The sequence below is a fragment of the Lycium ferocissimum genome, chromosome 4 (genome assembly GCF_029784015.1).
Source record: "Lycium ferocissimum isolate CSIRO_LF1 chromosome 4, AGI_CSIRO_Lferr_CH_V1, whole genome shotgun sequence".
Lineage (NCBI taxonomy): Eukaryota > Viridiplantae > Streptophyta > Magnoliopsida > Solanales > Solanaceae > Lycium > Lycium ferocissimum.
Genome location: NC_081345.1, coordinates 36,155,538 through 36,181,542, shown reverse-complemented (window position 1 = coordinate 36,181,542; position 26,005 = coordinate 36,155,538). Strand labels below are relative to the sequence as shown.

Sequence of the window (26,005 nt, the reverse complement as noted above, 5' to 3'; positions counted from 1 at the left end):
AGAGTAATTTTTCTTGTATCTATGCTTGTGCCGTTGATCATTTTACATGCTTTCTAGGTTAGTTTTATATTTGTTAGTTTTGAAATCAAAAATCAAATATTGAAAAGGGGTTTGACTTAGCTTATGATAAATTCTTTACTTCCTTAACCGCCTTTATATTGTTCTCTGTGGGATTCGACCCCGACCCATAGTTGAGTAAATTATATTGCGACGACCATGTAAACTTTCTTTTTGAGAAGTGAATTTAGACGTCATTAGTATTCTTCTGATTTAAACAGAGTGTAGTGAGGTGATGGTGATGGGGTTGCAAGGTGTGGTTAAGATGAGGTGATCAATTAGAGGGTGAGGAGCAAACAATTAAATATTGAATGTCAAATATGTAACTTATTTTCTCTATTTCTACTAAGAAATTATTTTCTTTATTTTTAATAAACTTTTTTTTTTATATAGAGAAGATATTTTTCAAAAATTGTAATCAACTGAACATAAGAAAATTAAAAACCGCTAACACACCCAATTTCTACCGTAGTGATTCTTCTTGCGATACTCCTCAAGTTGTAGATGATTTCCACCTCCAAAGGCATGGTTCGGTTGTATCGGTTGATGAACGTGCGGGGGGGCCCAGTGATAATAATGATATGCTTTCTTTAAAGGGAAACTTACATAAACAGCTACCTTTTAACAGCTTCTAACAATTTATAGCTACTTTTCTATATTTACAAATCGTAACTAGTTTTTGTTATATTTCGTTGTATTTCGCGTTTTTTGAAATACAAAATACACGGAAATACAAAGTTAAAGTTCGCATTTTTGAAATACACGAAATATAAATGTCAAAATATGATATATGGACTTATTTCTTTCATTTTAAATGGTAAATCAAATTAAATCAACCATGTATCACGCATAATTATTCCATAATAACCCACGTTTCTCTCTCCAAATTACTCCATTCCAAACTTTTAGAAATACTTCCAAATTTAAAAATTACACCGGAATACAATAAAATATGGTTGATTGTTTAAGAAATATAAAATTGTAGTATTTATATACAATGGAATACAATGAAATATATCAAAATTGTTTCATAAATTAGAAATACATTGAAATACAACGAAATATAAAATATACCGCATTTTATCAAACACTTGGTGACACCCACAACTCTCATCGGAGGTGGATATGCGTTTAACCACCGTGAACCACCGCCGCCACGCGGAGAAGAAGTGGCGTGAAAAAGTAAAGAACAAACCAAAACGTCACTCCTTTTCTTGAGATTTATAAATCTGTTTCAAAGGAATCTTTATAGCAACATCAACAAAAAGAGTTGCCTCCATAACTAAATCGCGAGCTCTCTAGTGTTAGAAATTATAGATTATATGCTCTATGCCATCAAGAAGAGTTCCACCTGCAGTGCAATTTTCCGATGAAGTAACTTCAATCGTAATTGTAAGAGAAGGGTTAAATTTGAGAGGTGAGAGAAAACTAATTTATAAATTGATGAATGTGCAGAATTTGGGTTATGAACAATAAATAAAATCAAAGGAGTATTATTCATAAATAGGTCTTAGAAGTAGTTATGACAAGTAAATTTTCCTTCTTTAAATGTCCATTTTTGTTCTTCTTATGGTATTTTAGAGATGGAAAGCAATATTTGTTAGGCTGAATTCAGATAGGGCGCGGCTCAAATACATCAATAGTCAAAATGTTGAATATTTGAAATTAGTTTTTCTAACGTTTTGAGATGAAAAGTTATTGATAATTTTTTATATATTTCTTTTAATAATTTTTCTTCGATATTTGAGTAACTGAATTCATGTTTTCTAATTAACATATTTAAACTATAATAAATGATTAAAAAGATAATTTATAACTACGAAGTAAACATAACAAAAATAACAAATATGCAATAGAAATAACACTGGAAAGTTAGAACAATAAAATTTGATTCAAGAAAATTGATGACTTTTGATTCAAGAAAATTGATGACTTGATTCTAGAATATCTTTTTTAATAACTCCTCGCAATGCTCGAAACGTGAAGAAAAAATTAAAAAGAGTGTGTAAAGGTATGATTCTTCAAAGAATAATACTACCACCTCTATTTCAATTTAGGTGACCTGTTTTAAAGTGCGAGAGCTAAATTAAATAATTTTTGTTGTGAATTCGGACATAGAACTTTTATTTTTTAAAATAAAATTTACATATTTAGAAACTACATAAAAATACTATAAATCACAATAATTAATAATTAAAGATATTTAAGAAAAAAATAACAAAATCATGGTCAAAAATATTTTTTAAAATAATTGGCCAATCACAATTTGCTTATTCGATATTGAAAAAAGCTCATCTTAAATGAATTGACCAAACATAATTTGCTTCTCTCCTAGCACTTCTTTAAAAAACTATTTTGCTAAAAATGCTTTTCAAAATAAATTATTTTTGACAGCTTTGTTAAATATGCTAGTTTTTTTTTTTTTTTTTTTTTTTTTTTTTTTAAAGTTAAACATGCTAGTTGGTTAGGTAAGTTAAAATTTTGACTTATGCAAGTTAAAATTTTAACTTGCAATAATAATAATAATAATTACTTTACTATTGTTTAACTTATGTATGTGCAGTATTAATTGGTACTAAAATTTTGTGTGGCTATATGTTGGCCTATTATTACTGTTCTGCCTAATAGATTAGGCTAAATTAATGAAGATTAATTCTAAGAGTTTATTTCGCTATTCATTTTGATTTAGGTGAACTTATTTTTCAAGACCATTTGAAAAAGAATAACTTCTTTTTAATATTGAAATAAGTTAATTTAAATTTCTCATTTTACTTTTAATGACTTTTTTTTTCTATAACTATACAAATATCATAACATATTTAAGATTACAAGTTTCAAAGGTCTTATAATCTAAGTTAAAATTTTAAATAATAATAATAATAATAATTACTTTATTATTGTTTAACTTATGTATGTGTAGTATTAATTGGTACTAAAATTTTGTGTGGCTATATGTTGGCCTATTATTAGTGTTCTGCCTAATAGATTAGGCTAAATTAATGAAGATTAATTCTAAGAGTTTATTTACGCTATTCATTTTGATTTAGGTGCACTTATTTTTCAAGACCATTTGGAAAAGAATAACTTCTTTTTAATATTGAAATAAGTTAATTTAAATTTCTCATTTTACTTTTAATGATTTTTTTTCTATAACTATACAAATATCATAACATATTTAAGATTACAAGTCTCAAAAATCTTATAATCATGTTATAATATATTTAAGATCACGAGTTTAAAAAATAAATTTTTTATTTTAAATTTTTGTTCAATCAAATAAATTCACATAAATTGAAATGACGGGAATATATATATATTAGGAAATTGTGGGTTGCGTCTATGACTTAGACTTTACCCAGTCACAACAACTTTATTTTATATAAATACAGCTCTCATATCACCTTCAACCTCATTTAAAATTAAATATAGAATCATCACAGTCAGAAAGTGTCTTCTTCCTCCCAGATTACCAAACACACCTATAGAAGATGCAGAAATTATTTGCAGTCAGGGCCTTAAGTTCTGCCATAGCGAAAAACTTCAAACCACAGCAAGCTGCTTTTTCTACTTCCTTACTATTGGATGATACTCAGAAACAGGTAAATTAAATAACCAATTTTAATTTCAATTGATATTGAAGGACCAATAAGTTAAACTTTGAGGGTGTAAGTTGTATTTTACCTTAGACTTCTCATTATTTTATTTCCTTTATTTAAAGGTCCTCGTATGGTTTTGTTTGCATAATTTTACAGTTTAAAGAGAGTGTAGCAAAGTTTGCTCAAGAGAATATAGCCCCTTTTGCAGAAAAGATAGACAAAACGAACAGTTTTCCAAAGGTTAAAAAACTCATCTTTATGATCCAAGTTTATAGATTTTAATAAAAATATGGTTATGGAGATTAATTATTTGTCTGTTTAATTTCCTTGATTTGCCTTCAGGAGGTTAACTTATGGAAATTGATGGGGGACTTTAATTTGCATGGAATTACAGCGCCAGGTAATTAAACTAGTCATCATATGATTAAACAAAGAGTTTAAGTTATACATACACCTTAGTGCAAATAATTTGTATATTGTCAGATCATTTAGAAGATCGTAATATATAAACTTTCTTAAAATATGAAATTTGTAATTTTGCAAATAAGATGATTTTTGTTATAATAACAAATGAAATTGACCTGATAGTATAATTTCTTTGTACACTGACAATGTAATTGAAAAACAATTGGATTCATATAAGCAATGAAATAAAGGTAAAGACTTACCTGTTTGGTCAAGCTTTTGGGAAGCTAAAAGTGCTTATATTTTTCAAAATATGCTTGTGTTAGAAAGTTAAGTTGTTTGACCAAATTTTTTAGGGAAAAATAAGTGTTTTGCGTAGCAGTATAATTTGTTTATCAGAAGCTAAAAAACAAAATTTACCCAAAAGCATTTTTGGAACATCGGCCAAGCACAAAGTACTGCTTTAATATTGATAAAAGTGTTTTTCAATTTAACTAGCCAAATACAAACTGGAACTATGCAAAAGTAATTTTTTGAAAAGCACTTTTTAAATAAGCAGATTTTAAAAGTTTGCTAAACACACTATTACTCACATTTACTGCTTACATTAAACCATTCAATTTAACCTTAAGAACCACAAATTAAGGTGGAAATATATATACTACCATTTATCATGGTTAAGTTATAATAATTTATATGCAAAACATTCGCAATTTGATTAAATTAACGCTGAGTTTGAATAGGTATTTGCCTCAAATATATGAACACTACGACACTTTTAAGCCCAGACCTATGATTATATTAAGGTCAAAGGGTGGATAATACCTATCCAATAGAAAGGATAATTAGGTTGTAGGAGTATAATGTATTATATAGTCTTCTGTAGGAGTAGTAATCGAAGAAAACAACACCTAGATAGTATAGTACTACTCCCTCCGTCTCTATTTAAGTGTCTTATTTTCTTTTTTGGTCAGTCCCAAAAAGAACGCCCTTTTCTATATTTAGTAAGTTCAACATCCTACACGGCAAGTTTATAACTACAAGATCCAAATAATTTTTTGCTACTTTACACATCTTTAATTTAAGGTCACAAGATTCAAAAGTCTTTCTTTCTTTCTTAAACTTCGTGTCAAGTCAAACTAAGACACTTAAAATGGGACGGAGGAAGTAGTATTTTTGTTCTGTCAATCAGTACGAATTCTATTAAATACAAACTGGATAACAATTGATCAGTGTCCTTTCTAACCGAAAGACCAGAGAGAAGTTCAAAGAAGTAAATGATACAGACGGGCGAGAAAAAAACAAACATAAATAGAGATATTTATGGAGTAAATGATACAGACGGGCGAGAAAAAAACAAACATAAATAGAGATATTTATGGCGGGTCATATAAATTATAGTGCCAAAATAGAAGTCTTTTAAATCTCATCTACTTGCTTTACCAAAGTCTCATCACGTATTAGAAGGCATGGCCTAGTTCTCCACCATCATTTGTAACCTTTTCTTTGTGGTGACAATAAAATAGTGATTCGATTGAAAATTAAAGTGTGTGTATATATATATATATATATATTTGTAGTACTAAAGTTCCAGCATTATGCTGAACTTTCCGATCCTTTACATATCTATCATCATTTTAGTCAAAAAACTATGACCGCCTCTATCACATTTATTCAACATCGAATTTGAAAAATATATAGTATATTTAAAATTTATAATCTAAAACAAGCTATAAAAATATCCATTACTTGCCGGAAGTCTCAATTACTCATTCTTTATCTTTGTGAAATGCGCCATTGATTCACTTCTACTTGTTCATAATGGGTGGTGGGACACCTAAAAATAATAAATGAAGTGTATATTTTTTTTATCATAATACCCATGCTAATTGGTGTATGACTCAAGAAACTTGAGGAATAAGTAGTTAATGTAGAGGATAAAACAAGAAGAAAAAGATTATTTTTCTCTTAATATGCGAAAATGGATAAGTAAAAATAAAAATCTATTTTTAATTTAGGGACAAGTAAAAGTGAACAGAGTGATTACTTTCTTCTCTAAAAAGGGAACTCTATACCATTGATTTATCTATAATTCTTACAAGATTATTTGCCATTTTTAATTTTGATTTAGACAACCATAGATTTCAGAGAACTTTGGACAAGCCAAATTAATCAAAATTATGCGATTGGAGAAAAACTGTGCTATACGTCACATTACAAAAATCAAGGATATCACCATCTGTCGTGCAACATGATGTATGTATCTTTTCGATAGCTACAGCATTTTCTATAATATTATGAACAATTATTTCAATAAAATAACGTTAAAAAAAGAGAGAGAAAAAAAGCAAGGGAAATTTATATTTGGACAAAGTGAATGGATAACATTTTCTATAGGGAAAAGGGTCAAAAATACCCCTCTACTTTGGAAAAAGGAGCTAAAAATATCCTCCAAACTTATTTTTGGCCAAAAATACCCTCCCATCCTTAAAGTTTTCAAATATACCTGTCTTGACGGAAATTATCCCCAAAATAACCCGAAATCATTTGAAACCCGCTCCATCATTTAAACCCCGACCCAACTAAATAATAACCCATAAAATCCCTTATTCCCCCAATACGTAGGTTTGAAGTTTGAGGGAATCGGGGGAATAAAGGGATCTTATGGGTTATTATTTAGTTAATGTTTTAAATGATGGAACGGGTTTAAATAATGATTTCGGGTTATTTTGGGATAATTTCCCCCGTCAAGACGGGTATATTTGAAAACTTTAAGGATGAGAGGGGTATTTTTGACCCAAAATAAGTTCGGAGGATATTTTTAGCCATTTTTCCAAAGTAGAGGGGTATTTTTGACCCTTTTCCCTTTTCTATAATATCACCTACACGAAGCCTACTAAAACCACATAGATTGACTGAAATGTCCCCAAGACATTTTCACCAAAAAATAAGATCTAAGCACCCATGTCCTTAAAAAGAAGAGCAATATTCAAACTTGATTTTTTTTTGTTTTCTAATTTAAATAATGATAAAAATAGAATGAGTAGGCGAGAGTCAAATATAGCCAAGTGGATCCATATTGTGGACTACAAATCCACCCATACCATTGAACAAGAAAGAAGAGAAACATTCAAATTTGAATTTTTTGTTTTCTAATTTAAATAATAATAAAAATACAATGAATAGGCGAGAGGTAAGTATAGCCAAGTGGATTAAGATTGTGGACTGCGAATCTGTCATGCATGCTGGGGCGGAGGCAGAGGGGTGTAAGGTAGTCAATTGAACGTTATTCGTTGAAAAATTATGCTATATAAATAGGGTAAAAATTTGTGTACTACCACTGCATGCATTGGTTCAACGTCGTTTGCCAATAATTCATAAATATTAGGTAAATGATTGTCTATGACATGATTTTTTAGTGAGCTTGTCACACACTTACAAATACTTTTTTTTATAGAGGAATATGGTGGTCTCAACCTTGGTTATTTGTACCACTGCATTGCCTTGGAGGAAATTAGTCGTGCATCTGGTGCTGTTGCCGTTTCCTATGGTGTCCAATCCAATGTTTGCATTAACCAATTGGTAACAGCTTTATTATTCTGAAGTACATTTATATATAATGTGTACTCTTGTTCTATTGATTTTATATGTATGATTAGGAAGATATTTTTCATTCAATCAACTTAATATGCTTTGTCGGTAGAGTACTGCATGTTCAAATAATTGTACTCCTAGACCCTACCCTCCTACTATATACACTGACAGGACGATTTGATGACAATTTGTAGGTGAGAAATGGAACCCCTAAGCAGAAGCAAAAATATTTGCCAAAGGTTCTACTAATTCCATTGTTGTTAATTCAACTTCTCTTTATAATTTCTTTTTATTTTTCCTCTTTTGTTTAATTCATAAAATTGTGTTTGTATATAATGCTTGAGTAGTGATTAATTCTATTTACGACTTTATTTTGTGAAGCTAATAAGCGGGGATCACATTGGGGCTCTAGCCATGAGTGAGCCAAATGGTAATTGATCTTAATTTACTTCCATTATCACTTTGTTTTTCCCCCCTCATTTCTGAACTTGAAGTTGCCAATAGGAGAAACATAGGTTTCAGAAAGACAATAAACACTTAATAACCTTATGTGGGTGAAAATACAATCGCAGTTGAAAAATAAATAAAGGAAAATAATTAAATTTTGAGACTAATGGCGGATATCTCGCTCTCTTTATGAAAATTCAAGCACGTAGTAGTCAATCTTGAGTTCCCCCTTCTGGATAAATACAACAGTCCCACAATGTCGTATGACTCGAACAAACTTTGCGCTAGTAGTTGATTCCAAAGCTCCATCACTTTTATGTTCTAAAATCTTCATGAAAAACCTACATTGATAGTTAGTTTTTCTCCTGAACTTGCTCAGCTGGGTCAGATGTTGTTAGCATGAAGTGTCGAGCCGATCGTGTGGATGGTGGCTATGTTTTAAATGGGAATAAGATGTGGTGCACCAATGGTCCTGTCGCTAGCACTTTGGTATATATCTTTTCTTAATTACTTTCTACATTAATGCTTTAGTAAATACTTATACATATTGACATGATTAGTAGAACTTTTTTTTTTTTTTTTTTTCCAAACTTGTTGACTTGATGTTAGACGCAATTTTTTTATGTATTATATCTTCTTCAATGATTACTGTGGAGTTTAATTTCATGGTACAATATTTTATGTTCAACTTTTAATCAGATTGTTTATGCAAAAACGGATACAACTGCTGGTTCGAAAGGAATTACAGCATTTATCGTCGAGAAAGGAATGTCAGGGTATGTACCTCTCACTTATATATACAAGTTATCCGAATAAATGAATTTCAAATTCGAATGTATAAAGTTCAAATTCTGAATACTAGTATTAGTGAACCACTAGAGGAAGACAATTTCCCCGTTAAATGAAATTGCAGTTCAAATACCCACCATAATGTCTTAAATAAAATTGCTTTGTCTAAATAATGTTATTAATTTCCTTATTTGTTGAAAATGCAGATTCTCAACTGCACAGAAGTTGGACAAACTAGGGATGCGAGGAAGTGATACGTAAGTTTGAATTGGTTAATTCATAATTATATAGAGGAAGTTGCAGTGGATCTCATATTATCCATCATAACCTAACTCACAAATTTCAGGTGTGAACTTGTATTTGAGAATTGTTTTGTTCCTAAAGAAAATGTTCTTGGCCAGGAAGGAAAAGGTAATTGTTTTCGAAAAATCTCAACATCGATTTATTAATCCAAATTTAAACCAAATCTACTATGCATCATTTATCTCTCATCTCGTATATTTACTCGATTTTTGGTACAGGAGTGTATGTTCTGATGTCCGGGCTAGATTTGGAACGACTTGTTTTAGCAGCAGGACCCGTTGGAATAATGCAGGCATGTATGGATATTGTTATGCCTTACGTTCGAGAAAGGGAGCAATTTGGACGACCAATTGGCGAATATCAACTTATACAAGTACGACTGTAACTTTTATTTAGGCCACTTATTTCATTGAGCTGCTCTAACAACAATGATCACATGATATGATTATTAGAGGGTGTAGTGAATGACTGAAAACCATCTGACATTTTTCCGTGCAGGGAAAACTTGCTGACATGTACACTGCTTTACAATCTTCAAGGTCATTGATTATGAAACGAATTAAATTCAATTTTTATCCTCATTTTGATATTGTATTCTTATGCCTATTTCATTTTCCTTGGATTGTCAGATCATATGTCTATGCTGTTGCAAAGGACTGTGACAATGGAAAGATTGATCCAAAGGTCCTTTGACTATTTCCCAGTTACCATTTTTTTAAAAAAAAAAATACTTTTGTAATTTATAATTATTATATATACAGGCAGAGAAAAAAATTTAGAAGTCATTACTTACCCCTAAATTCCTAAATCATATTATCAGGATTGCTCTGGGACCATACTTCTTGCAGCTGAAAGAGCCACTCAAGTTGCTCTACAGGTGAAGAACTTTTTTGAAATACTACCGTCACAATTTATATAACTTAAATTCAAGTCAATATAAAATTGTCAGTATATATAACTTAAAATTAAATTGACGAATTGCAGGCTATTCAGTGTCTAGGTGGAAATGGATATATAAATGAGTACCCAACTGGACGTCTTCTACGAGATGCCAAAATGTATGAAATTGCTGCAGGCACTAGTGAAATCAGAAGACTTGTAATTGGTCGTGAGCTCTTTAAAAATAAATAATTAGTAATTAGAATTAGGAATATATCCTACATGATTTATTTTCTTCTTGAATCCCAAAGAATAAGAAAATACCTTCATTTCCCCTATATTGTGAGATTGAATAATTGTATCTCTAACAAAAATATTTGTCTCATATTTTATTTAATGATCTCCTGGCTATGACCAGTTACCATATGAATATAAAAGGAAATGACCCTACAAAAGTATTCTTTGTTATGTTTTACCGATCGATCTCCTGAATTAAAAGAACTATATTACTAAAAGAATATTTGAAATCTCATATGTTGATTACTATTAGGTTATAACAAAGAAACAACACATCCTTTCCGATATAGAACTCTCTGTGTTAACTGTTAGGCATATAGCTCTTATTTCTGAACCAGAATCACATTTCACACTAACCCAATCTCGCATAGAATTCATAAATGATTAAAGCATCTCGATTGGAGAAAAGTTTGCTTTCACCAGGAATTTGTTTGTCAACAAAATTCCACTCATAAGCAGGTTCACATCATGACCTAAGTTCCATTTCCGAGGTTATATAAATAATCCTATTCATCTCCTTGGGTTATAAAATAATCCAATAGCTCTGGACTCCTTCATTGTATTCCAAGGCAAGCTCCTCTAGGTCATACTATCCTGATTTTCTACTAAATTTGGGCAACTCGAATATCAATACTACTATATCGCTATGCACAGCTCTTTGGTTTCGGTAGATCCAGATTGGGCTAAGCTCAAAGATCTAATTACATGCTGAAGATGAAAAACAACATGATGACTTCTTTCTTTGTTTTCGCTATACTCTTTTAAAATAGCTTGAAGAGTTGAACCAACAAAAGATATTACATTCTACCAGTCCGCTTCAAGCCCGGCTGAAACTTAGCTTCCAATAGTCTCTTCCTATATATATATGCAATTGTTGGAACTTAAAGAGACCAAGTTTTGGTGTTGTCACTTTACAGTTCTACAGGTATATCCATTCAAGCTGGTTCATAGATGAATAGTCCCTTCTTTCCTTTTAAAACCGGAAAAGGGAAAAGAAGCTACCTATAAGTATGAATCACAAATTTTAAACTTAATGGGCATGTCCAAGAAATCACTCTACAAAAGGTTGTCTGGAGAGGCATGACTCAGGTGTAGCCAATTAATCCACAACTTGATTAGCCTCTAAAATAATCTAAGCTGCAATAATTTACCTGCAGCTTGATTAGCCTCTCTAAAATAGTATTGCAAAAACATTCCTAGACACGCCATCCCACTGACTATCGATACGGACAAATAGACGTGGTGAAGACAGAAACGACACCCTCCCCACTCATTCTACCAACAATTTGGAAGCTAAGCAAGCCAGCAAATGAAAAATAAAAGACAATAAAATAGAATGCCAAAAAAACTCAATTACCTCCAAGTTAAAACTCTCGTCTTTTTATTTTTTTGATTTCTGATTTTTTGTTTTTTTTTTTTATTTTTTGGTTCCAGATTCTTCCTATATGTACACCTTACAATCCTAAGATGGAAGTACAAGAAAAGGCCATAAGGTAACCCCTCATGGGAAAAAATTTCGCTCAACTTCGGAGGTAAAAATAACCTCACAGAAGCACTATATACAAAATTTGGCCTTGATCAACCCAGAAAGGTAATTCAGCAACTTGAGCTCATTGTATGGACTGTAAGGCTTCAAAATTTGCTGCAGACTAAGCTGAAAATCACACGTAAGGCTTCAAAATTTGCTGCAGACTAAGCTGAGAATCACACGTTGGCTAGTGACCGTCCTCCTTTGTGCTTGCACTGGCCCCGCCTCTAGCATGTTTGAAGTCATCCAAACTTCGGAACTCTTCTCTGAGTAATCTATCTAGTTCTGGACGCTTCTTTAGAGGCGCCCTCTGACCTCGTTGCTGACGAAAATGGTGAAAGGCCCTTCCAGAATGACCGTAGTAGGATCATATTAGTAAGAGAAAAAAATTACTGCCAGTTGTACGTTCTACAAAAACTAGGAATCACCAATAGCAAACATAATATCTCCTAAAACTAACTCTAAATCAGCCCTTCCACAAGCGGTCAGATGCATGAGAGTCCCTCTCAAAAAATTAAGAGTTTAACGAAACACTGAAGATGGATCACACAAATATAACAAAAACAACAAAATACCCAGTGTAATCCCACAAGTGGGGTGTGGGATCTAAATTTTAAAAGGCAAGTAATCAGAGGCTTAAAATGATTCAGAAAACATAGGTTCTCACTTGGGGCTTAAACAATTACTATCAAAAAGCATTCAATCTACATGGATACCTTGAATCCCAGTGCTTTGATCCTTCAATGTCAGCCAGAGTCTCATAGGTGTCACACAAAAAGAATGCGGAAGGAGAGGACATTGAAATGAGAATTTTCAAACAAGGAAAGGTATATTACCAGTACTTCTCAAGGCCATAAAGGTTTCCCGTATTGTAAGTGTCAAGCGTCAATCTCTCGAAGTCGTCATAAAGGTCCTCTCTAAATTCCTTTTCCAAACCATAACTGAAACAAAAACAGAGCAATAATGAGTAGCTAAATAAGTATGTCAGAAGGAAAGGGCGACTGCTGAAAAGAAGGGTAACTACTGAAGTTGCATCACATGGATGTGGGTCTAGAAAATTACCAGCTGCAAGAGTTCAGAAGTAAAAGGGCAAACAAAACTTGTCACTAAGAAAGGCATGTAAATCTTTCTTTTTTTCCCAGATAAATTACAATGACATGTAAACACTACCTATAAAATCTAAACAGACACTCCATCCCATAGTTATAATTAGCCGCTGCATCTTCTTGAGCCATCTTTTGGAACTCATTGTACATAGAACGTATAAACATGTTCCGCAGAAAATACGACCAAAACCTGTACAATGTATTCATTTCCTGCATGCCAAAAAGATAAGAACCTCCAGAGAAAATTAATTATGCATTTTAGGCACGTAAGTAGATGGCCAAATGGGCAGTAGATGGACCAATAGATGCATCATAAAGACAGAGAGAGAGAGAGCTGAGTCAGGGACTTCTCACTATGAGTTCAGCCAATTGCTCAGTAGGAATATTGCTCATTTCTAAAGTTTGTAAGCATTCATGTGATTCCTTTCAACCAATATCAGGTTTGCAAATTCAAGAGAACTTGTCCTTTTTGTACAGATTTATTTTAAAATTGGATTTATCAACAAACAGTACCTTTTGGGTAAAGAGAACAGTACTACTTGTGAAGATTTGTTTGATAAGTGGATTATAAACAAAGAGTGCCTTCTAGGTACTGGAAAAAATTTCTTTCTTCATGAGGGCGCTGGAAATTCTCTATTTGTGTAAATAGTTGGATAGATTTCTCAGAGACCTAATGTTAGAACATTGTTGTAAATTTTTGGCACTATCTTGGTGCAACAATAATAAGATGACTTTGTCTTGTCAAAACAAAAACCTCAAGGAACAAAGTCAATGAAACCATGAAACAATTTTCACATTATATATACAGAGGTAAGTTATATTTATTCACATCCCAGCCCCAAATGAACTTGCAGAATTGAAGTGATATTCCTCGCATTTTAAACCCTTCCTATATAAGAGGCAATTCACTGCAATTAAATTTAATATAATTCCTATTTGTTTCCTTTTTATAAACCTCAAGGACTATCATACAACAACAACATACCCAGCGAAATCCCACAAAGTGGGGTCTGGGGAGGGTAGAGTGCGCAAACCTTACCCCTACCTTGGGAGGTAGAGAGGCTGATTTCGGGAGACCTCGGCACAAGGACCAGCAATTCAATACAGTATAAAAAGCCATGGCGAAATACTATAAAAACATGATAAAGATGTTTGAGAAAAAGGAAGCTGGAACTATCACAAATTAATATGATAAGGGAAATACAAGAAACAACAGATAGAAGCAGAAATTGAAGGACAAGAAACTACAAAAGGTAGTACTACGGCTACTAATATGAAAGTGGGTGATGCTATCATGGAACTAGTAAATCAAGCACAAGGAAATGCAGAACAAAAAATAAGTAGGCACCTCACTGCAACCAATTCCAAGTTTCTTGCGATCATTCAGACAACGCTTATGATACTTCTTGTACCTACAAGGCGGAAAACCCAAAACCAACATTCAGGAGGGCAAAGAAAATGCACGAGGAATATATGTATAAATCAGTGCACATGTAGAGCCGAGCATGAACAGATGCAAGCACATGAATACAAAATGAACAGAACACAGCTCCTTAAAACATTAAGTCTACTCACAGCTGTTGTGTAAAACCATTTTCTTGTAGAAGCTTGTGACTTGGATGCTGGAAGGGTGGAAACGGTTTCGGCATGGAACCCACAGGCGGACTACTACTAGCAAGATTGCTATGCGGAGAGGCACTCAACTTTGAAGGCCTTGACCTGGAACATAAGTTCAGGAATACTAAGTTTACTGGAAACAATCTCAAACATATAACAAGTACACAAACACAACCCCGTCAGAACACGTCCAAGGATCCAGAACATACACATGACTGTCGGGAGGTGTAGAACCAAAGAAAAATCCAACTGAATCGCTAGGTGGACTTTCAGATACTGTTCCTACAGTATTCCGTGAAACCCCATGATTCCGGTAATTTACAGAAAACAGCCGCTGCTTATGTATTGGATGCGGTTTAGAAAATCCTTTGTTTTGCTTTCTCCGAGAGTTAGAATTTCCAGGGCCTTCAGTGTTTTTTCCTCCAGAAGAATGATCAGCATACTTTGATTTTGATAAAGAAGCAACAGTACCAGAAGATCTGGTAATCTCATCTCTAGAGTCATTACTGGAATTGTTAGTTCTACGACTGGATCGCGTAGCTTTAAGCTCCTGAAATATGAGGAATCAATATAATACTGTACAAGTTGAATGGGGCAAGAATGACCTAATTAAAGCAACACCACCAACCTGCTCGTAGAAGTAGAGGCCATCATTTATTGCAGAAGCAAGCTCAGTAGATATTGGTTTTGATTCTTTTCCAGCAGTTCCAGATACCTGAGATGTCCGAGTGTTCTGTAGGCAATCACACAGATGAGGTAATTAGCCTAATTATACAATACTTCGGCCCCATAGTGTACAAGAAATAGAAGAAAAGCAACAGAAGTACTGTGTAAACACAATAGCTCATTTTTCCACATGCTTGAGCTGCATCAGTTGCAGTATCTTAGCTTTTCAATGAATTTGGCCAAAACTTTTGTCAATAGAGAAACTGGTTTTCAAACCTTTTTTTTTTTTAATGACACAGGAACCCGCAGCCGCTACCCTTCAGGTGCGCACAGGGTAAACCCAGCAACTGTGCAATAGCTCACAAACCACACAGGAGAGATCATCCGCACTAGGCAAGCCCCGTGCGGCGAGCTCAACCCAGAAAGCAAATCCCCTGCTGTCGTAGGCAAGGGGTTTCGAACCTGAGACCTCCATTATGAAAGCCCCATGCTCAACCAACTGAGCCACCCTTGCGGGTGTTTTCAAACTTATTTATTCTTGCCAATACAAATTACCTACTCATGAAAATTAAAGACTCGGCAAACTAAAGACTTGTAAGAAAAACATAAAGAGAGCCATTAAGGAAAGCATCAGCTTCTACACACCAACCCCAGATATGGCTGTCATTAACAAGGATGAAAGTACAATTACCTTTCTCTAGAAACTAGGATAGAAAGTGGTGAAATCCGATATACATCACCAGTCATATTGACAACAGAAGTCCAACTTTGGAAGCATAAGAATCAAAACATCATTCCAAATATACACTAAAAAGGGGCCCATTTCTAAGTCGTGATTACACGACCAAACGCCCGAATAATTCATTTCTATATATGAATTGCACCACAAAGATGTGGGCCTTACCAATCTGTCTCACTATATCATTGAAAACTTGGAATGAGGAATAGGAAATCATGAGTAGCTGTAGTAATAGCAATAGATTCCCTCATCTCAAACTCCAAACGAAATAACACTGACGCTATAACAATTAGTTTTCACCAGTAATCTTATATTAAATATGTTTTTTTTTTAATAAACTAAGATGAAGCTACTCTTGTAATTACTCACACCATTTAATAACTTTGTTTTTAAATGGTGGCATTCAAGTCAGCTTGCGCGCACCTCGACTAATCTGTAGGTACTTTCTACATCCCGCCAGTACAACTACTGTGTAACTTTACCCACCAATCCCTAAGAACCCACATAGTTTAGCCAATTAGCCTCAATTGCAATTGTACATTGGCTGTCAAGGTTGGTATCCAACTTTTCGACCGCTAGACAACTTTTTGGGCTTACACTATCTAAACTAACAGTGAATAGGAAAAAAGTATTTTGTCATATTTTGCTTATAGTTGCTTGTGGATCACATTAGAAACAAATTATCCAATACGGCAGGCAATACATTTTATGCCGATCATAATAAAAGCGGCAACCTTAGGTTGTCCGTTCACATCCTTTTAGAAACTTCCTCCTAGCTCTTTTATTTGGAATGCAAAGATTCCAGTAGAGGAAAAGCTTTTAGTTGGTTGTTCTTCAATCATTTGCATAAAATCACTTGCTAAACTTGAAAATACCTTCACATCCTTAAGCCCTAATCATCAGATTGTACGCAGAAAGGGCAAACATAATTTTTTCTTTTTATGTTGATTCGACATAGTCTATGTGGTTAGTGTGCAATCTACAACAACCCAAAACCAATTTCGTTGGTACATCAAGTCTGCTGGAGCGATTTTCATGTTCCTCCATGATGTAATGCGGCAAGCTTCTTCCGAGGTGAATGGCAGATCTTCATCGAGACCAGCAGGTTCTATTTATTAAAAAAAAAAAATCTACTGAATTTCATGTTTAGCTCAAGGACCACCTAGTCCTCTTATTTCTGTTTCTCAAAACAAAATTTAATTTTTCTTATAATACAAGTAAGTGGGTAAGTCAGGCAACTTAATAACAAATATTTTATGTAATTAATAACTAGTTATAATCTTTTCATCTCCCAAGACTTTATATAAAAAGACAGTCAAATGAGTTTTTTTTTTTTTGGAAACTGACAGTCAAATGCAGTTGATGCACGTCTACTACTTAGATGTGATCAAGTACCTGAGGCCCGGTTGTCAAAGTACAAAATGAGGCATAAGCATTAATTAGGACCCAACATTGTAAAAGAACAAGACGAGGCATAGGAATTAATTAGGTAATGAACAAAACATAGAACTATGTAGTTCAAATCCCATGAGTTCTTTCACAACTACATTGGCAAAAAATATTGAATAGGACCTCTATTGTACTGGCATACTCGGAACATCAGTTTGACCCAAAGGGGAAGACTACCAGTGGCAGTAAGAACCCCCACATGTCTGTAAATTCTTCCCCAAAATGAAATACTTATTACTGGAACTATAAGCCAAGAAAAAAAGATAATGGGATTTGTGATGTGTAATGAAAGTAATACAATGTAAATCCTATGTCAATCAGCGGAATGAACGAATGAATAAAAAAATTAAATCACTCATTATATGCATCCAGAAACTAATCACCAGGAATATACAAGACCTGATAGTACCTGTAACATAAAATAGGAGTCTATCCTCCAGTTGTTAATGCACGTAGTAAAACTTTTAGGAGTAAGTTTGACATGGAACCAAGTGAAGTTGAAACACATGACAAATTAAAAAGTTATCTGTGGAAACTGAAATCACAAATTAAAAAGTTATCTTTGGAAACTGAAATCACCCACATAAAAGACGTGGAGAGTAATATTCCTACCCGAGTTACAATGACAAGTTTCTCAATAGCCTCATCATTAACGTCCATCTCATCATCTTCCTCATCAACTCTACATGAGCAACACCACCAAGATGTAAACAATTTAGTCAGCAATATCGAACCAGCAAGAGATATTGGCTCATACAAAAGTCTGTCCTCACAGTACGACTTGGTCATTCCATGTGGAGTCAACAAAGAAAATCAAGTAAAAGTGATAGCAATTACCATCAATTCTTTTTCTTTTTGAGAAAAGGTAAGTATTATTGATATCAAATCTAGCACTAAGTGCAGTAGTTACATCCAAAAGAAGCAGCAAAAAAAGAAAGAGTCAACCCCAGCTATCTACAAAGAAGATTCTATGTATTGTAGCAGGGACCAGAATTCTTTTTCTTCATAAGTCTCATCACACACAGAAGCTTGTAATTATATGATCACTAGTTAACTTTTTTAACCTATTTACCAGCTGTAGTAAAACGATCAACACACAAAAGCAATATACTTTTTTATTAAGCCCACAGAACCAGTCCGCTTCAGATACACACCAATTCCCAATTTATGAAAGCAAATCATATAAGTATCGCTATATGATTTTTTGGAGGAGCGAAATGTTAAAAATGCATATAGAACAGGCTTTTCACCTTGACTTTACTAACGAACAAGAAGACACCTATAATATTAACCGAATTGGTTAGATTCTGGGAGGAAAGAGATGATAAAAATTGCAATGCGCACAAGCAAATGAAGCATAATATGACCGTATTGAAATAGATATAAGCTGAACAAAGTAAACAGCAGTGTCAGTCATCAACATATCCTTGTGTCGAAACAAGCCAGCTATGAAGTAAACCAAGAGAAAGTCTAAGCAAATTCAGATAAGAAAATAAACAAAACCACATTTAGAGAAATCATCTATACCTTCCACTCAAAGAGAGCTGGCCCTTTTTATGTTCAAGCTCCATCTCTTCATCAAGCATGAATGTGCTCGAGAAATCATTAGATAAGTCGTCTACATTCTGTTCTACAACATCTGATGCCATAACCTTTCTTGCATCACCACTTCCTTTGTCAACTCTGTGAGTTGAACCATGGAACCCAGATTTTTTCCTACTGGTTTCTGCTTTACTAAAAAATGATATTTTTTTAGCCTGTTTCTCTGATGATGCCAGCTCACCTACACCATTTTCTTGGGAAAATGTGATTTGATTTCCATCCTCTTTATTTTCATTGACCTCATCATTCTTTATAACCTTCCCCACTGGGTGTTCCGATGGAGTCAAAGGGGATGATTTCTGATCAGCGTAACCTGAAACCCACTTTGACCATTCATCACGCCTTCTCAACTTGTCTCCCTGCAGAAATTAAGCAAATTACACATTAACAAATAAGGACAAAGACACAGGAGCATTTAACGTAGAAGGCAAAGAAAACATAAGAGTGATCATATGCTAGCTCTAAAGCTCTTTGTACTAGCAATTGCCAAATTAGTCTCAATACTTTTACCCAAGTTGCAAATTCGTCTACGAATGATCTTTAATTCTCATTGCAAATGATGGCGCGAAGCGAGTGGCAAAGGAAAGACCAGGAAGGGAAGATTGGAGCAGTAAATAAGAAGGAAAACCAAGGAGGGAAACCTAGAAGTAGAACTTTACCTTTCTTTTGTTTTTTGTTTCAACTTTGACAGTTTCTTTTATTTTCTTCTTCTATTTATGATGTTCCGAGTTTCTGACTTCACCTTTACCCGACAAAGGCAGTGGAGGTCTTAGTCTGCCCAACGGTACAAGAAGGGACCATTTTGGAAGTAATAGATGTTTAGGACGCAATACGAACAACTTAGTATGAGGAAACTTGAAACATAAATGTAAAAACAAGTTGGGAAATTCACTCTTTTTCATGCCACAGGAAAAGGAAAGAGACAGTGGGGAATTCGAACAAAAGGGAAAGCCTTTTACCTTTACTTCAACAGTGCTTGAAGCCTGCAATGCATCAATGATAAATGATGTATCTGTACTCATTCTTTTAACCTGAAGCAGAAATGGAAAAGAATATCTGCAATTAGAGCTTTTTTCATTTCACAGAAAGGATAGATGCTTAAATGTGTCAGACAAAGTTAAAAAAGAGAATATAATGAGACAAAATCCAACTACAAGTTTAACAAATGAAAATTTTTTGAAACAAAATTTGAAGGATTTCAATATAAAAACAAAACACTGCAACCTATCACTCACTCCAACATAAATATTAGTGTATCTGAGAAGTTTTGAAAGATTGTACCCTTTTGAAGTCGGCAATAATAGAGACTGGAACCCAACCTTGATCATCCATTAAGGAAAGCAAGTACTGATCATTCTGCAAATTCTGATCACTGCCAAGGCAAAGGTACATATTCTTGATATCAATCTACAGTAGTCAAAAATTTGTAGGACATATTGCTGGCAAAGTAATTAACCCACAAGGCTGAATCTATGCAACAATACTTCTTCTTTTTTTGATTGGTCTATACAACAATACTTCTTGAAATGTAAATCCACTAAAGAGTGGAATCGTCTCATGAACTTCAAAATATTATTTAGAAGGCGTTTCCATGAAAAGGTTACCTCCTATTGTTCCTGCCATACAAGCTTACAACTGTAAAATATGGAATCAATGAAAATGCAGCCAATACCACAATCAGGGAATAATTAAATCTAATCAAGAAAACATAGAGAAAGCCATGTAGTCACCTGAAATAGTACTCAATTTGCTTCATTATGCTCTCTCTCAAAGGTAATGCAGGTGATGGTGGCGTAGAGGCCCCAGAACTGACAGGATGTGGGACAAGGAAAGGTGGGTAAGGCACTCTTACAGAGACAGGAGGGGGAGGAAGAAAATATATAGCTCCTGGAGGACCTGTAAAATAGCCAGCTGTCATTTCCATTTAAAAACAAATCGAATACTACGAATCATTTCATGACAGAACAAACAACTAATTACAGCAATAGAGATGACAGCCAGAACAAACAACTAATTACAGCAATAGAGATGACAGCACACAAGAGATGGAGATAGTAGCTGTTAAGAAGAGCGGCAACAGTTGATGAAGACGATATTAGTGTCATTCCAAAGCACCAGTATAAGGTAGGGAGAAATAGGAGCAGTACAACTTTAATGGTAAAAGACAAGGCCGTCAAGCTACATTTAATGTTAAAAACCATACTATTTTTGTATTTTTAAGAATAATAATGAGGTAACTTGTTCAGGAAATAAGTTATGCATAGATTACCGGGAAAATTTGTGCCATCCATGTAACCTGGAGCTGGACCGAAAAAAGGAGGCCTCGGGAAAGGCCTTAGCCCCATACTTTGTTGTAACTGAATGTCATCTTTAGAACCTACAGGCCGCTGATTAGGCAAGGCTGAACTGAACTGGCTACCACGTTCTTGTGTATTAGGTCTTCCTCTGTAGAATTTGGCATCATGGTTATTTGGATCCCCTCGTGACGGGGGATGAAACCCACCATTTATAGGGGGTACAAAAGCTTGAGCTGCAGCATCACCATCGGACCTAGCAACGTGACCTTCGGCTCCTGGGAAAGACCCTCGAGGGGGCTGATATGCATACCCTGGAAGAGGAATATGTGGCATAGGTACCATACCTTGATAAAAAGGAGGGAATCCTGGTTGGTGGTAAGCCAAGGGTACAGGAAATGATGGCACACCATTTTGGTTGTGCCTGAGGCCTGCTCTTTGTTGAACTGCGGATGATGACTTATTTGACGATTTCGCACTAGAAGATCCATGGAACTTTAGCTGCTCACCTCGGACCTACAAGACAACAGATCATCAAATATACTTCATGGTAAATTGGTAATACATCCTAATTCATGGTAGTAAGGAATAAATCCATCTACAGAGGCGTAATGACCGGACAAAGTTGCAACATGATGAATCCATTTGAATCGTACCATTATGGTGCAGTATCTTGCAAAGTTATCAGACAAAGGATTACTTCGACACACGGACAACAGACAGAGAACAATGACTAATCAGTTTTGACATTTTAAGCTGAAACAGATGAAAGAAAAGTACATTACAAGACCATCAGAAGAACCCAAAACTTATGACAACTAGAAGAAATACACTTTCATGCCAAGCTACATGGGGTCAGCTATATGAGTCCTCAATATCTAAATTTTATGACAACTAGAAGTACACTTTCATGCCAAGCTACATGGGGTCAGCTATATGAGTCCTCAATATCTAATTGGGTGAATGTTTCTGCGGCAGCACATCTCTTCTCTAGCAATTGTTCAGCACCACCGCACCTTTTTTGGTAACCATTTTGGTCACTCAAATTTCTAGTGACTATTCCGGCGGCAACAAGCCTCGTTCCAATAATCTTTTAGATAGCACCAGACCTATTGCAACCAGCACTCGGCTATTTTCTGGCAGAAAAAATTTTCCATGAGTGTAACAACAATGCCTCCTCTTATAGTAGAGGCTCCAGTGACACTGCCTCTTCAGGTCATTTAGCCAGTGACTTTTTCAACTTTCCAAATAAACATTTAAAATGTTCGCCACTTAAAACTTGGAAGGTGCGTTAAAAATGTCAAGAGAAACATTCAGAATATTGCTTGAGTAAATCCTAAGTCATCACATATACCCACAAATTCTATCGGACACAGCCTCTCTACCCGACAAAGGTAGAGGTAAGGTCAGTGTACATCCTACCCTTCCCAGACCCACGTGGGATTCCTCTAGGTATGTTATTGCTGTTGTATCACATATACCCACAAATCTTTTAAATCCATTAAGGAGTATTTAAACCTGTTCAAAAGAGAATAAATTTCACCACATTAGTAAATCAATACAGATGACGAATAGAAAATGTACAGACCAAATTTGAAAAGAAAAAAAAAAAAAAAAAAGAGATTTTAACTTTTATACAGGCACGGTGTAGGGATTCTAAGCACTATCAGTTCCAATAACAAGCATGAAATGGTAACCCATAGAAGATAATAATTACCCGTTCCAGCGCTTATAAAAAAATTACACCATTATAGCATATAAAATCAAAATCCAGCAAATTGTCATTGTTAAGAGTAAATCAGAAGGCATCACATATACCCACAGATCCTTTAAATCCATTAAGGTGTGTGTATATACACGTGTTCAAAAGAGAATAAAGTTCACCACATTCATAAAAATTAATACAGATACGAATGGAAATCTAAAAAAAAAACAAAAAAAAGTAACTTTATAAAGACTAATTACCTGTTCCAGCCCTTAAAACTTCGCTAGAGTAAAAAGAATCTTTTCCTATTAGTATAGTACTCCCTCTGTTTCAATGTGTTTGTCTTACATTCCTTGTTAGGCTGTTTGAAAAAAAGAATGTCTTTTTCCTTTTCTGGAAACTCTTTAACCACATGGCGCGTTTATTAAACCACAAGATCATAAGACATTTCGACACATATCTTTAATTTAAGACCACAAGATTCAAAAGTCATTCTTTACTTTCTTAAACTCCATGCCAAGCCGAAACCAAACAAACAAATTGAAACACAGGGAGTAATACAGATTATGAAAGAAAAATAAAAAATAAAAAGAATTAAAAATGAGTAACTTTATACAGGCACGAAGTAAGGATTCTACACCACAAGCAATTCCAATAGCAAGCGTAAAATGGTAACACATAGAAGATAATAATTACCTGTTCCAGCCCTTAAAACTTCGCTAATGTAGAAACCAAAAAAAAAAAAAGAACCTTTTACTATTAGTACATAAAAGTCTTTAATTTAAGACCACAAGATGCAAAAGTCATTCTTTGCTTTCTTAAGCTCCGTGTCAAATCAAAACCGGACAAACAAATTGAAACAGAGGGACTAATACAGATGACAAATGGAAAATGAAAAAAAAAAAAAAAAAGATTAAAAGGAGTAACTTTATACAGGCACGGATAAGGATTCTACACACAAGCAGTTTCAATAGCAAGCATAAAATTAAAATGTAAGCAATAAAATAAACCTTATCGGATGCAGCATTGCGGCTATCAGTGTCTGAGGGCGACTTAACGGCGGAAGTAGAATCATTAGTTTTAAGCATTTGTTGAGCATCAGATAATGCCGGCCACGAATCAGAATCATTATTCACCGTCGCCGGTGAAGAAGGCGTATCGGACGCCGGCGCCGGAGTTTTCCAGGGGGACTTAAGAGGTTCAGTAACCTCCTTCTGATCATCTATACTAGTCTCATTTTCCGCCATAATGGTCACAAACTTCACTTTTATATATATACACACACAAGTCTGTATATATATATATAATTTATGTATTTGAATTAAGAGATTTTTGGGGGAAATTACGGCGGAGATATACAGCGGTGGGTGTGTGGTGGCTGAGTTGTAGAAAGAGAGGGACACACTACTAGGGTTGAGAGTGTTTTCACAGACAATGAGACAAAAAATTGAATGTTGTCAAACAATGACACTATTGCTCACTGCTATGTGTAAATACTTAAATTTTATACTATATAACAGTATAATTTGGTAAAAAAAATAATTAGGTATTATTTTCTTAATTGTCCAAATTCCAAAGGAGATAAGATTGGACTATTCAGACTATAAAATCCAATTTAAAGATATCCTTACTGTGATTCTGGGTAATATCACTCGTTACTTAAGTTTTGTTTTTTAGACCTCCACTTTGTGAGATTGTACTCAAGTTTTATTTTATTAGTTAAAACTATTACATTTTGTTCTTAAATATGGATTGCGTAATTTTTTTATTACAATAAAGTAAAAGTAGAGTAAGTCTATGAAATTAACCTCGTTATTATGTAGGATTAGATATTAGTGAAGAAATTGCACGGTTTGCCTTCAAATGGGCTGGTTTTTAATTTTTGTCCTTCAAAATTAAAATTATGTCTAGTAGGGCGAAAGTTTTTTAAAGGAGCGGAACATAATCATGTAGACAAAAATATAAATTTATAAGATTATAATGAACAAAAATTAAAGACCAGAACAAAATAGGGCAAAAGTGCAAGTGACCCATTATTATTTGGAAAGTTAAATAGTAGCAATAATAGATATTGTAATTTTTTGTTTTAATTTGCCCTTTTGATTTTTCAGCACATTTTAAATTAAAGCAAAACTCCTTATACAATGGAAATACTATCATACACATAAAATATTATTTGGAAAGTGTTTTTATTTTTTTTGGAGAGAGAGAGAGAGAGAGAGACAGGAAGTTTTATTCAAATAAAAGCTAGCCAGGTTCAGTAATATTACATCACAGAGAAATATTACTTTTTGCAGTAATGCCTTTAGAGGCATTTAGATTTTGGCTACCAATACAACAAACATTTTCTGATACAGGTTTACCTAAAGAAACTTCCTTTCCGCCAACAACCTGGATTCCTGGTCATGAAAAAAGGGGTGGGGTTAAGTGTTTGATATGTAAAGATATTTGCAACTCTGTAAAAAACTATATTACTTTATCATATTGGTTTTCGATGTAATTTACTTTGTCAATTTAATTCTTTGTTTAGTTACATTTGCATTATCAAGTTCACTGTCAAATTTAATTCTTGTCTCAAGGGTGTAGACAAGTAGAACTAAGTCAGATTGAAGGAATTTTCCAGATTGATTTGATTTTGGACCCCAAATTAGGAATATATTCAATCCTATTCTATTTTTCTGATCATGATTTGATTTTGACCCCAAATTAGGAATATATTCAATCCTATTCTATTTTTCTAATCAAGCAAATCACTTGTCAAACTCAAGTAGCTTAGGAAACAAAAAAGTTAAGTAGCGCATCCTGGTTTAGTAATTAGTGAGGTAAATTAAGAATCGTGAATTTTATAAGTTCAGATTTTGGTCTCTATTCAAATTCTTGCAAAATAAAAATACTAGGTAATTTATTTACATCAAAACATAGTAAGTGATTT

At 33.9% G+C, this 26,005-nt stretch overlaps 2 protein-coding genes across 3 annotated transcripts; one reads left to right on the top strand and one right to left on the bottom strand.

The window, feature by feature from the left end:
* The first annotated feature begins 3,467 nt into the window (after positions 1–3,467).
* On the top strand, positions 3,468–10,512 carry LOC132052626 (2-methylacyl-CoA dehydrogenase, mitochondrial). Of its 2 annotated transcripts, none has more exons than XM_059444245.1 (15): positions 3,468–3,656; positions 3,810–3,893; positions 3,996–4,053; positions 7,516–7,640; positions 7,847–7,891; positions 8,034–8,082; positions 8,479–8,588; positions 8,799–8,875; positions 9,095–9,145; positions 9,235–9,299; positions 9,410–9,564; positions 9,690–9,730; positions 9,821–9,875; positions 10,012–10,068; positions 10,185–10,512. In XM_059444245.1, the coding sequence occupies exons 1-15, from the start codon at positions 3,546–3,548 to the stop codon at positions 10,320–10,322; spliced, it is 1,221 nt and encodes a 406-aa protein (XP_059300228.1). In that variant the 5' UTR covers positions 3,468–3,545; the 3' UTR covers positions 10,323–10,512. The 2 variants fall into 2 exon arrangements, with proteins under 2 accessions (XP_059300228.1, XP_059300227.1); XM_059444244.1 differs by having other exon boundaries at positions 3,476–3,656; positions 10,176–10,512.
* A 1,213-nt stretch (positions 10,513–11,725) lies between these two features.
* On the bottom strand, positions 11,726–24,543 carry LOC132052625 (la-related protein 1A). Its single transcript, XM_059444243.1, has 14 exons — positions 24,084–24,543; positions 21,344–21,884; positions 20,805–20,970; positions 20,356–20,446; positions 20,034–20,105; positions 19,000–19,433; positions 18,085–18,154; positions 15,247–15,351; positions 14,828–15,168; positions 14,577–14,720; positions 14,350–14,413; positions 13,066–13,211; positions 12,732–12,836; positions 11,726–12,239 (listed from the first exon to the last, which is right to left on the bottom strand). Exons 1-14 carry the CDS (start codon positions 24,318–24,320, stop codon positions 12,083–12,085), a joined length of 2,673 nt encoding a protein of 890 aa, XP_059300226.1. The 5' UTR covers positions 24,321–24,543; the 3' UTR covers positions 11,726–12,082.
* Positions 24,544–26,005: the final 1,462 nt, after the last annotated feature.